The sequence below is a fragment of the Bos indicus x Bos taurus genome, chromosome 14, assembly GCF_003369695.1.
Source record: "Bos indicus x Bos taurus breed Angus x Brahman F1 hybrid chromosome 14, Bos_hybrid_MaternalHap_v2.0, whole genome shotgun sequence".
Classification (NCBI taxonomy): domain Eukaryota; kingdom Metazoa; phylum Chordata; class Mammalia; order Artiodactyla; family Bovidae; genus Bos; species Bos indicus x Bos taurus.
Genome location: NC_040089.1, coordinates 36,897,689 through 36,911,403, shown reverse-complemented (window position 1 = coordinate 36,911,403; position 13,715 = coordinate 36,897,689). Strand labels below are relative to the sequence as shown.

The window sequence follows — 13,715 nt, the reverse complement described above, 5'->3', positions numbered from 1 at the left end:
AGACTTGTAGATAGTATATGCTTAATGAACATGTTTAAGGAAGAGAGCTAATATATTCACCCTCGGGAATAAAAGATTGCGTGTATTTGTGTGAGTGCTAAGACACTTCAGTCATGTCTGACTCTTTTCGACCACATGGACTATATAGCCCACTAGGTTCCTCTGTCTGTGAGATTCTCCAGGCAAGAATACTGGATTGGGTTGCCATGCCTTCCTCCAGGGGATCTTCCCAACCTAGGGATCTAACCCAAGTCTCTTATGTCTCCTGTATAGCAGGCAGATACTTTACCATCTGAGCCACCAGAGAAGCCCTATGTATTAGGGTATTGCTAGCTATAATGACAAATAGTCCCAAACATTTTTTATATAATGTAGAAATTCATTTCTTACAGGTCACTTCCAAGGCAGATGTTCCTGATCAGCAGGCAGCTTTTTTCCCATTGGTACTAGGATCAAGGCTTTTCCATTCATTAGCTTCACTGTCGGTTTAAGTGCAGCCTGTGGGAGGGAAAGGAGGAAGTATGGAGGAAGCAGACCCAGGGGAATTCCCTGGTGGTCTAGTGGTTAGGGCGCTGCACTCTTACTACAGAGGGCTCGGGTTCAGTCCCTGGTCAGGGAACTAAAATCCCACAAGCTGAATGGCTTCAAAAAAAAAAAAAGCAGGCCTGCTTCCTGTAAGCTTCTTGCAGAAAGTGTTACACATTGCATTCACCTGCATTCTAATCAAGGGTAGGTGGCCACTTTCTAGGAACAACTCTATTCTCCAGAGGAAAAAAGAACTTGGGGCATCCAGCCTTCTCTGCCACAGTTCATTTCTATTTATCAAAATCTGTGGGGCTTTGCTTGCAGATACCTTGCTCAAAAACAGAACAAAACTTGGGCTACCCTGGTGGTTCAGTGGTAAAGAATCTGCTTGCCAGATTAGGAGACACGGGTTCAATCCCTGCTCTGAGAAGATCCCACATGCAGCGGAACAACTGAGCCCCTGCGCTGAAACTGCTGAGCCCACGTGCCACAGCTACGGAAGCCCATGCGCCCCAGAGCCCGTGCTCTGCAACAAGAAGCCACTACAGAGAAGCCTGTGAACTGTAACTAGAGAGTAGCCCCCACTCCCCACAACTAGAGAAAGCCTGCACAACAAGGAAGACCCAGCACAGCCAACAATCAATAAATGATTAAAAAAAAAACCAAAGCAAAACTCTCCTACTGCCCTAATTTGGTTAGGTCAGCAAAAGCTCTGTTGTCCCACAAAATCTAAGCATAGATTTATCATCAATGTGTATCATAATGAACTGTAATCGTTCATTTACTGTTCCCCTGAGTAGAGTGTACACTTTGCATCTTATTCATTTTTGTATTTCAACTCCTAACACAGTGACTGGCATTGTGGATACATAAGCAACTAGCTTTCTCAATAAATCCACAGCTTGCCTTTTTTTAAGTTCATTTGATTATTTTGGTTTAATCAAAGCTAAAAATAAAGGTAATATTACCATCTACTCTTTGATGTTGGGCTGTTTTCAGTCTTTTTGCTTTTCTGTTATAAAAAATTGTTGGATTTGACGTCCTTGAAGGTAAATATTTGCATGTATCATTGATCATTCCTTTAGGATAAACTGGAAGTGGGATTTCTGGGTCCAGCGTATATTAAAAAAAAAAAAATCGACCCCATGGACTGTAGCCTGCCAGGCTCCTCTGTCCATGGGATTCTCCAGGCAAGAATACTGGAGTGGGTTGCATTTCCTACTCCAGGGGAATCTTCCAGCCTAGGGATCGAACCTGGTCTCCTGCATTGCAGGCAGATTCTTTACCATCTGAGGCTCTTGGGAAGCCCAAAATATATAAAATTATAAAGACATAAGTATGGCTAGGTTGCTCTCTGGAAATATCACACTAACACTTACAGTGAAATCTTCTGAGAGTACCTGCTTCCTTGAACCCCATCTTACACTGTCTAGTAGTAGAGAAAAAAGTCTGTACTATTTTCAGGACAGAAGTCATAGCTCATTATGTTATTTTGCTTTTATTTGAATATTAGTGAGGTCAAACCTTTATTGGCCATGTATGGGTTTTTCTTTTTTTTTCCTGTAACGAGTTATCTGGTTTTTTAATTAACACACTGTCTTGGGCTTCACTTGCTTATTGACTTTTAAGTATCTTTACATACAAAAGAAATTAAATTCTTCAGTTCTTCATGTCATTGTTTGAAACATTTTTCTGGGAACTTCTGGCCAATGTGGCAGAGGAAGCGGACATGGAAGAGACTCCACTTGGCTTCCCTGTATTTCAAATGAGGGGTAAAGTGTATTAAGATCATTTATGGGCATGTGGCTGAGCTAGGAACCAAAAGGAGGAAATCCCCAGGTGGCAGAAATGAAGGAAAGCTCACACAGGAAGGCAGTGCTGAGCATCTGCTGGGAGCTGAGAGTCACAAAGGAGTCCTGTTCCAGTTACCATGACTGCATCACAAACTTCTCCAAAACGTAATGGTACAAAACAGCCCTTTATTGTGCTCACAGATGCTGTGGGACCGTGCCGGAATTTGGATATGGCGGCAACAGCTTGCCTCTGCTTCGCCATGGCTGGGGCCTCGCATGGAAGATTTGAAGGCTTAGGTCTGGGAACACCTGCAGGCAGGCTCACTCCTCCATCTGGTGGCTGATCCTGGCTGTGGACCGAGACCTTAGCTGTGGATATCACATGGAACCTTTCTATGGTGGCCTCTCCCTGTCACTTAGCTTCCTCACAAAATGGTTTTTGTTGTGAAGTCACATTATCACGTGGTTCAGGGACCACAGTAGAAGAAATTGGTGTATTGACTGACCTGATACCTCTGAAACCCAGGGCCAGGCACAGACCATTTGAGAGCATATGGAGAGATGTATAGCGGTTTCCACAGCTCAGGGAGCACTGTTGTCCTGGAGATAGCAATCTCTCTAAAGATGAGCTTGTAGGGGCTTCCCTGGTGACCCAGTGGTAGAGTCGCCTGCCAATGCAGAAGACGGGTATTGAATCTTTGGTCCGGAAAGATCCCACATGCCCTGGAGCAACTAAGCTGGTGTACCACATTAAACCTGTGCTCTCAAGTCCAGGGGCCACAACTACTGAAGCCTGGCAGCTCTGAAGCCCATGCTCTGCAACAAGAGAAGCCACCACGATGAAAAGCCCGTGCACCACAGCTAGAGAGTAACCGCTGCTCGCTGGAGCTAGAGGAAAACCACGCAGCAAGGGAGACCCAGCACAGCCGAAAAAGCAAGCAAACCAGAATCCCACCTTCCAATGCAGGGAACTCGGGTTCAATCCCTGGTCGCGGAACAAGGATCCCACATGCAGCTAAGCCTGCAAGCCACAACTAGAGAAGCCTACACACCACATTGGAGGCCCGGTAGAGCCCAAAACTTTTAAAAAATAAAAATGAGCTTGCAGTCAAAGGTTATAAATCATACAAGGAATCCACAAGACCCAGTGGATGCAGCAAATGGGAGATCTGTGCTGAAAAACTGAAAATAATACACATCTTGGAAAAAAATGTTACAGTATTTAAGGAGATGAAGGGATGAAAACCATAAGGCAAGAATGGGACAGTGTGACTAAGAACAGGAAAAGATCTAAAACTGCACACTTAGCCAGAAGGGTAAAGCGGAAGAGTCACTGAGTCAAGCAGTGCCTCCTGGACTCCAGGTATTAATTGGTTCTTGACCTATAATAATAAGAATCATGATGATTATGGTAATAGCAGCTATCATTTGTTTCTATATGTAAAAATACCTTCTGTCATCTGTACTGAGATTCTTGTTTGAGAATTAAAGCAGTATACTGCTCATATTCTGCTGGACCATTGCCGAATAGTTCCTGTGTTACATCATCAGACTTGTGTGTATGTTCGTTCCCCCATCGTGTCCAGCTCTTTGCAACCCTGAGGACTATAGCCCATGAGGCTCCTCTGTCCATGGGATTCTCCAGGGAAGAATACTTGAGTGGGTAGCCATTTCCTTCTTCAGGGGATCTTTCCGACCCAGGGATCGAACCCTGGTCTCCCACAGTGCAAGCAGATTCTTTACCATCTGAGCTACCAGGGAAGCCCATTATATTATCAGACTTGGAGGGAAGTAATGACACGTTCTCATTTTTAAATTGTTACTTTGCCTTAGCCAGTGTGGCAGGCCTGCTAAGGTTTACTCACAGTGCCTATTCCTTCATCTTTCTAGTAAAAGGACCCCTGATTTTTAAGCTGGGTACATCATGCCCAGAGCGGATGACATTTTTCATGACCCTTTACAGCTCAGTGTGTCCACGTGGCTAAGTTCTGACCAATGGGATATAAGTAGAATTGTGTGTATGACTTCCCAGAAGTAGCTTTAAAGAAAGGGAGAACGCCTCTCCCTTTTCCCTTCCTTCTCTCTGTAAGCTGGAGCTCAGTTTGGTATTTTTTCAGTTGTGGAGAATGCCTATCATATCCAAAGGTAGAAGAAGTCAGATAGTCAAGTCCTCATCTGCTTTTTCTTTGTTTTGAACGCTCACTACCATTCACCTGAACAATTGCAGTAATTTCCTCATTGACCTTCTCGTTCCCATCTGCCTTCTAATATTGCTCAAGTTAAAGCAACATTTAAAAATCTTTAGGCCTAATCCTTCAACAGCTCCCACTGTTATATCTATGGCCTCCAAAATAGATGCATGAACCCCAAGATATAAGCCATTTGAAAAGAGAATAGAATTCCTGTTGCATATATAATTTACGTTTCAGAAATTTCACCTAGTAAGTACTCAGTAAAGGCTTATTGAATGAATTAGAGGAGGAGCTGACCAACTCTAGTAAAATATATATAGTATATATTTTAGACTTTATGGGCCACTGTTGCAGCTACTCAGCCGGGCTTATTGTAGGCCAAAGGAAGCTGTAGAAAATAGGTAAATGAACGGACACTTGTTTCTTTGTTCCAATGCATGTACTAAAACACGTAGCGGGCTATTGTATTTCATTCAACATATCCACAATTGTCATTTTAACATAAAATCAACATGAAAATTCTTAATGAGATATTTTTGCATTCGTGTAGTCTTTGAAATCGGGTGTGTATCTCTCACAGCACATCTCAGTTCCAACTGGCCACATTTCAAGTGCTCAGTAGCCACATGTGGGTGATGTCTGACAGCAGAGGTGCTGAACACACATCTTCTGCCTTTGAACGTGCCAACCTTATTCTGGTTTGTGGGCCCTTTGTACTCACTTTACGTGACGAGTGCTCTCACTCACTCATCATCTTCACACATCTCTGGCTACTTCCTGCCTGTTCAGATCTCAGCTCGAGATCACCTCATCTAGGAAGCCGCCTCTACCACCCCATCTGAAATATTCCTGCCCCTTGGCATAGTACCGCAATGAATTCCAGTCAGTCCTCATTATTCATGGATCCCATCATTGGCTAGTTCTCCCACTCATTAAAGCTTAATTTGTAATTCCAAAATCGGTATTTGTGCATTCCTGCTCATTTGCAAATGTGCAGAGTGGCAAAAATTGGGGTTGGTTGACATGTAATTCCTAGTGGAGGTCAAACAAGGCAATGCTCTGTCTTGTTTCACCTCACACTACAAACAAGTGTCCTTTTCACTGTCTGCTGCTGCTGCTGCTAAGTCGCTTCAGTCGTGTCCAACTCTGGTGTGACCACATAGACAGCAGCCCACCAGGCTCCCCCGTCCCTGGGATTCTCCAGGCAAGAACACTGGAGTGGGTTGCCATTTCCTTCTCCAGTGCATGAAAGTGAAAAGTGAAAGTGAAGTCGCCCAGTCATGTCCGACTCTTCGCTACCCCACGGACTGAAGCCCACCAGGCTCCTCCGTCCATGGGATTTTCCAGGCAAGAGTACTGGAGTGGGGTGCCATCGCCTTCTCTGTTTCACTGTCTATTCAGGGTCATATTTTTCACACTATTGTGCTTTTTGTTAATTTCACTGTATGTGTCGTACTCCAGTGCTGTATATTGTTCCTAAGTGCAGGAAGACTGTGCTGCATCTTACAGAGAAAATATGTGTGTGTTAGAGAATCTTCTTCAGGCCTCAGTTTTGGTGCTATTGGTTGTGATTTCAGTGTTGATGCATCAACAATATATATATTAAACAAGGTGTCTTTAACAGAAGCATACTCAAAAGAATGTTGTGTATTGATGGGTTGATTTTTCTGTATGGTATAAGATAAGGGTTCAACTTCATTCTTTTGCACTTGGAGATCCAGTTTTCCCAATGCCATTTGTTAAAGAGACTATCCTTCCCCTGTTGTGTATTCTTGGCACTCTTGTCAAAAATCAGTTTACTATATATGTATGGGTTTATTTCTGAAGTCTCTTCTGTTCCATTACCCTATATGTCTGTCTGTATGCTGGCGTTATATTGTTTTACTCACTTCAGCTTTGTGACATCTTTTGAAATCAGGAAGTTTGTTGTCTTCAACTTTCATCTTCTTTTTCTGGGTTATTTTGGATCTTCTTTTTCTAGATTATTTTGGTTATCTGGGGTCCTTTGTGGTTCCATATTAATTTTTATTTATTTAAATTGAACTATAGTTGATTTATAATATTAGTTTCAAGTGTTCAGCAAAGTAACTCGGTTATATGTATATGTATATATATCTTTTTTCAGTTATTTTCCATTTTAATTTATTATAAGATATTGAATATAGTTCCCTGCACTATACAGTAAATCCTTATTGTATATATATGGTAATGTGCATGTGTTAATCCCATATTCCTAATTTTTCCCTCCCTCTTTTCCCCTTTGGTAACCATGATTTTTTTTTTTTTCCTATGTCTGTGAGTCTGTTTCTTTTTTGTAACTACGTTCATCTGTACTTTTCTTTTAGATTCCACGTAGAGTGACATTGCATAATATTTGTCTTTAACTTACTTTAACACTTAGTGTCTATCCGTGTTGCTGCAAATGGCATTCTTTCATTCTTTTTATGACTAAATAGTATTCCACTCTATGTAAGTTCCACAACTTCTTTATCCATTCCTCTTGTTAATGGGCATTTATGCTTCTGTGTCTTTGCTATTATACACACTGAGATCTTTTCTTTTCGAATTAGAGTTTTCTTTTCTTTTCGATTTAGTTTTCTCCAGATATATGCCCGGGAGTGAGATTGCTAGATCACATGGTAATTCTGTTTTTAGTTTTTTAAGGAGCCTGCATAACTGTCTTCCATAGTGGCTGTACCAATTTACATTCCCACTGACAGTATATGAGGGTACCCTTATCTCCACACCCTCTCCAACATTTACTATTTGTAGACTTTTTGATGATGGCCACTCTGACCGGTGTGAGGTGATACCTCATTGTGGTTTTTATTTGCATTTCCCTAATAATTAGAGATACTGAGCATCTTTTCATATGCATTTTGGCCACTTGTATGTCATCTTTGGAAAAACGCGTACTTAGGTCTTCTTCCCATTTTATAATTGGATTGTTTGTCTTGTTGATATGGACTTGTCTGAGCTGTTTGTATATTTTGGAAATTAAGCCTTGTCAGTTGCATCATTTGCAAATATTTTCTCCCCGTCCATGGATTACCTTTCCATTTTGTTTATGGCTTCCTTGCTGTGTAAAAGCTTATAAGTTTGATTAGGTCCCATTTGTTTACTTTTGCTTTTGTTTCTATTGCCGTGGGAGACCGACTTAAACATTGCTACAAGTTATGTCAGAGAGTGATTTGTCTACATTCTCTTTTCGGAGTTTTACAGGGTCATGTCTTATATTTAAGTCTTTAAGCCATATTTGGTTTATTTTTGTGAATGATCTGAGTGTTCACACCTCATTGATTTACAATCCATATGAATTTTTGAATTGTTTTTACTACAATTTTGAATTGCTTTACATTGGAACTTTGATAAGGATTGCATTGAATCTGCAGATAGTTTGTTTTTAGTGTATAGAAATGCAAATGATTTTTGTTTCTTGATTTTGTATCCTGCAACGTTCCTGAATTCCTTTGTTAGTTCTAAGTTTTTTTTTTTCCTGGTAGAGTCTTCAGAGTTGTATATGATCATGCCATCTGAAAACAGGGACAGTTTTACTTTTTTCTTTCAAATCTGGTTGCCTTTTCTTTCTAATTGCTAAGGCTAGGACTGCCAGTGCCACGTTGAATGGAAGTTGTGAGACTGGGCATTACTACCTTATTCCTGATCTTAGAGGAAAGCATTCAATTTTTACCTTTGATTATGATGTTAACTGTGGGCTTTTCATGTATAGCCTTTTTTAATGTTGAGATAATTTCTCTCAGTTTCTTGTTTGTTCAAAGTTTTTATCATGAAAAGATGTTGAATTTTATCAAAAGTTTCATGCATCTATTGAGATGATCGTGTAATCTTTAAAAAATCTCTCATTTTGTAATGTGATATATCATTAGTCAATTTTAATATATCAAACCATCCTTGCATCTCAGAGACAAACTGCATTTGGTCATGGTGCATAATGGTAATATTTTTGAGAGAATCCTAAGCATTACATTGTCTTGTAGATTATTACTTGCTGTTGATGGAGAAAGAAATGGCAACCCACTTCAGTATTCTTGCCGGGAGATTTCTATGGACAAAGGAGCCTGGTGGCCTACAGTCCATGGGGTCGCAAAGAGTTGGACACGACTGAGTGACAACACACACTTGCTGTTGGATTTTAAACGTTTTATGTTGCCAAATACCTGTAACCTTGAATTTGAAAGAATTCATTAAAATATTTAGAAGAAAAAAGTCTTACAACTTATTTTAGCTATATTCTTGAAGGCCTCTTGCTTTAAATTCCCAAGGGTCTGTATTTACATGTTATAAGTAAACTTTTCATTTAAATCTATATTAATATTTATATGATGGAAAACAAATTATAAAAATGTAATTTCTGAAATACCTTTTTTGTTCCTTTTGTATTTTGTGTTGTGAATCTGATGCAGTATCTCACTTTCATCAGCACTGTTGAAAGAAGAAGAAAAAATGCCAGTGCTGTCTCCTGAAATCAAATGTGAGCCTTCTAATGTCACCAGAAATACCCTTGGTGGTGGTTTTCTTTTTGAGAGTAGTTGGAGGAAAGCAGTGTTAGAAACACAAAAGATGAGGAAAGGTAACTTCCATATTTACTTATTTTACTTAATAAAATGTAGAAGTTGTGCCTCATTTACGTATTTACATATACCTTTTTACATATACCTTTTTAAGCAGTCAAGAGATGTTAAATAATTTCTGTAACATTTATGTAAGAAGGATAATACCTTAGGCTTATGGAAAAGAGAAATGGAAGCAGATTAGAAATAACTTACTGAAGGCATTTCTGTAAATCACGATAGAAACAAATTCTGAAGACCTAAGCTTGTTACCAGTGTAGTAGTATCTCTGTTGGATCATACTTCTTTTTATGCGTAGTGTTTATTTTTAAATACCTCATGTTGTTTTTTATATTTTAAAAAACCCAAAACTTTAGCAGAACCTTTTTGTATTAATAATTCTAACCAAAATTTTACTTTTTGAGTGAGTTATGTGGAAAGTATCTTATATCTTATAGTTGCTCACTAAAGACTAACCTGAGAACTGTCAAGCTGTATACAAATGTAAAGCTTCCCCCTTAATTTCAAACACAATTGTATTTCCTATTTACCCTGAATTCTGCCTTCCCCTTTATTGATGGAGATATAATTCTTGAAAGCAGCAAAATTCAGACATTTTTGTGTGTTGCTGTGTTTGTCAGTGTTGCCTCTAGTGTCCCAGGAAAGGTGCTCAGAAGACACCAGTGTGTCTGTTCTCCTACCTCCACATCTAATTGCTGAAAAAAGACTCTATGATTTTTGATGAAGAGAAACTAATTTTTTTCCAAAAGAAAAAAATCAAAAGTTGCAAAATAGCATTTTGAGCATATAACTCCAGTCCCATTAAATACTCTTTCTATTTCTGTGCTACATTTACTTAGTAGAGAAAGCTTGAAAAATAATTCTCCAAGTTTAAAAATCATCCAAAACTTTAATCTCTTAATCTGTTTTTTCCACTCACTGTCATCATTTTGAATTTGGTTGTTGTTAACATTTTGACAACCTGTTTTACCAGTGATGTGCAAGGTCAGTCGAAGAAGCCATCTTGATACTTCAGATGTTGCTCTTTATACGTTTGGTGTGGAATTTTGCAGAGAGAAAATTGAAATCAGTGCCTGAAATGGAATTCTTTTCTCTCTCATTGCTAGCTCAGATAATCCTATATTTGTGCCTCTTGATTATCACACAAAAGTAGGAAGAAGGAAAGATTTAAAGTACCAGATACTGTAAGACTCTTGAAAGTGTTTTTAAACTCTTTAAAAACTAATTTTTATTAAATAAATTTAATAATTTCATAAATTTAAATAAATTAATTTGCTTTATAATTTTGTGTTATTTTCTACTGTACAGCAGAATGAATCAGCTATACATATCCATACATCTCCTCCCTTTTAGACATCCTTCCCATTCCAGTCGCCGCAGTGCACTAAGTAGAGTTCCCTGTGCTCTACACTATGTTTTCATTAGTTGTTTATTCTATGCTATGCTAAGTCACTTCAGTCGTGTCCGACTCTGTGCGACCCCATAGACGGCAGCCCACCAGGCTCCCCCTAGGGTATATGTGTCAATCCCAATCTCCCAACTGCTCCCACCCGCATGTTCCCCCTTGGTATCCGTATATTTGTCCTCTGTGTCTGTGTCTCTGTTTTGCAAATAAGATCATCTATACCACTTTTCTAGATTCCACGTACATATGTTCATATATGATATTTTTCTTTTCCTGACTTCACTCTGTATAGAGTCTCTAGGTCCATCCACATCTCTACAAATGACTGTTTTGTTCCTTTTAATGGCTGAGTTCCTTTTTATGCCATATAAAGGAATGTATAGCTGATTCCTTTTATGGCTGATGGACATTTAGGTTGCTTTAATGTCCTGACTATATACTGCTATGAGTATTGGGGTTCATTGTATCTTTTTGAATTATGGTTTTCTCTGGTTATGTGCCCAGTAGGGTGATTGCTGGTTCTTTTTTTAAGTTTTTTAAGGAAGCGCCATACTGTTTTCCATAGAGGCTGTATCAGTTTATACTCTCACCAACAGTGTAAGAGAGTTCCCTTTTCTCGATGACTTCTCCAGCATTTTTTGTTTGTAGATTTTTTGATGGCCTTCTGTGTGAGGTGATTCCTCATTGTAATTTTGATTTGCATTTCTCTAATAATTAATGGTGTTGAGCATCTACTCATGTGTTTGTTGGCCATCTGTAGGTCTTCTTTGGAGAATAAGCTATTTTTCCATGTGAAGGTATCTAATGTTCTGGGAATTCTGGTTGACCAAAATAATGAAGGCAGAGGACAGTGATGACTCTGGGAGATCTGTGAAGCTCTCCTTCCTTCTTCTAGTATTTAGCCCCATAATGAGCTCTTCTCTACTGTCCCTATTCTAGGAATTGAAAGATATTCTCTTGGAAAAGATGTTAGCTCAATTATAGTAGCTTAATTTTATTTTCTTAATGACTGATTTAGTATAAAAGAAGTTATATACATTTAATCAAGAAATAATACAGATGGTTATAATACTATTTTAAATTAGAATACACCACAGCATTTGGTCTAGAAGAATTCAAAGAATGTGTCAAAATGCCATATTTACCAGGATTGCAAAATTGCCAAAAGAGTGTAAGTTCCACTCCACTAGAGTTTCGTAGAAGACTCCTGCATGCTGATACCGAGATGCCTCCTGTCAGGTAGGTTATTTCTACTTGATTTTCTTTTGTTGAATATTTATTTGAAGTAACACTAGTGAATACAGAGATTTTTCTGACTAGTGAATCTAACTCTTTCTTGACAACTTTTTTTTTTGCATAAGGGATTTAATTTTTTAAAATCTCAATTAGCAATTTTTATTCAGTTTGACCAGTAGGTACTTTTTTCTGTTTTCAAGTAACATTGCCAGAAAGAATTTAAGAACTAACTTTAAAAAAAAAACAAAAACAACTTTTATTGCTCTAGCATAGATTGCTCATGAGAATATTGAAAGTTTTAGCAATATAAATAAACAAGGTCTCTACAATAGGAACCAGCTTCTGTACCCTAAATAGAGAACCTTGTTTCATTTCTAGTTTGATTGAAGTGGTGTGAGGGGAAATTCTGAATGAGAATTCAGCCTAATGAAGAGCTTGTATTGCCATCAGATGAAATGAGTTTGTCAACCAGAAAAGTCCCACTGACTTTGAATTCTGGCATTTAAAAACATTATTATGGATACCTTTCCTTCTACAAATCAGATAGCATTAAAAGAAAACTTCTTTCTCCAAAGGGACCTAAAAATTAGTAAGATAGTCTCATACCCCATTTGGTTCCTGCTTTTATTTATTTTTTCATGAAGTATGTGTTGAATGTGTAGTACTCATTCACTTTGCCAGCCTAAAAAAGATGAAGCATTTTCTTTTGTTGGATATTTATTTGTAGTAACACTGCTGAATGTAGAGGTTTTTCTGCCTAATGAATATAATTCTTTCTTGCCAGTTACTTTCTTTAGTGGAAAATGCAGATTTTCATATTTTCTCCTGCTGTAGGGAGCTTTAAAGATATCTAGTTATACATGGCACACACATAATTGGAATTTTAGAATATATATCTAGAATATATATAAGTTTTCAACTAGTGTTATTGGTCTTGTTAATTACTCTTGAAGTAAATTTTTATAATATAAAGAACTAGAATATACTAAAAATGAAAAGTTATAGTTTATATCTGAATTATGAAAATAAATAATTTGAATTTTGTAGAAAATCTGGAGAAAAAAATAAAAACAATTATTTGATAGCTTACCCATTTTAACATACCCATTTTTATTCTTAGAGCTTCTCTTCTGTCATCCTCTATTTTCATGGATTTTTATTTGAGTTGTGATTTTAGTATAATTCCAATTTTTTATTCTGGCCCTTTTTACTTAATATTACATGTGTACAGTTTTTCCATATTACTACATAATCTTCAAACAGTCCTTACTGGCCACATTATAAAATATTTCTTTGTTAGATTCATAGTTTATTTAATTTTATTTAATTTTCCTGTCATTGCTTTGACTTTTTTCACTTTGTAAATGACACCATAAATGAACAATAACACACATAAAGCTTTTGCCATTGTTTTTAATATCATCTGAGGACAGACTGTCAAGCTATAAAATATAAAAACCAAAATCATTCTTTCTGAAGTGAGGTTATAATGAAATAAGGCAGATAGTGAAGGACAGGGAAGCCTGGCATGCTGTAGTCCATGGGGTCACCAAGAGTTGAATGCAACTTAGCCTGAACAAATGCAGAATCAGAGAGGGTAGAAGAGAGACAGTGAGTTGCTAGTGGAGCAGATGGTAGCAGTTAAAGAGGATGGATGGCGGGGATGTAGAAAGAAGAGAGACCATTGAAAACATGCATGTGAAAGCTACTTAAGGACAGTGAGTTTCTTTTATTATCAAGATACCTGTTTCCCTGACACTCAGCTCACCCTTTGAGTAAAAGTGTGTAGGGCTGCACACTTGGCCTTGTCTCAGTACAGACCAGTCTTCTTTCAATCACATGACCATCTTAAAGAAACTGCAAACCCAGAAAGCATCCCCTGAATTAACCCATTTGATTTTTAGATTTTAAGTCTTCATTTGGCTTCCTACCTTTTTCATCGGATTTCAGTTCATTATTTTTTTCATTTACA

The 13,715-nt window shown here is 38.1% G+C and overlaps 1 protein-coding gene across 4 annotated transcripts in view; it reads left to right on the top strand.

Moving 5' to 3' along the window:
* Positions 1-13,715, top strand: part of C14H8orf89 (chromosome 14 C8orf89 homolog) — a 30,078-nt gene that overhangs the window by 3,876 nt on the left and 12,487 nt on the right. For 2 of the 4 annotated variants that reach the window (XM_027561180.1, XM_027561179.1), the window contains exons 2-3: positions 8,935-9,101; positions 11,593-11,746. In XM_027561180.1, the coding sequence (XP_027416981.1) occupies positions 8,975-9,101; positions 11,593-11,746 (281 nt within the window). In that variant the 5' untranslated portion in view covers positions 8,935-8,974. Of the gene's footprint in view, positions 1-2,519; positions 3,682-8,934; positions 9,102-11,592; positions 11,747-13,715 lie in introns of those variants that run through there. The other 2 variants (XM_027561177.1, XM_027561178.1) reach the window with 2 other exon arrangements.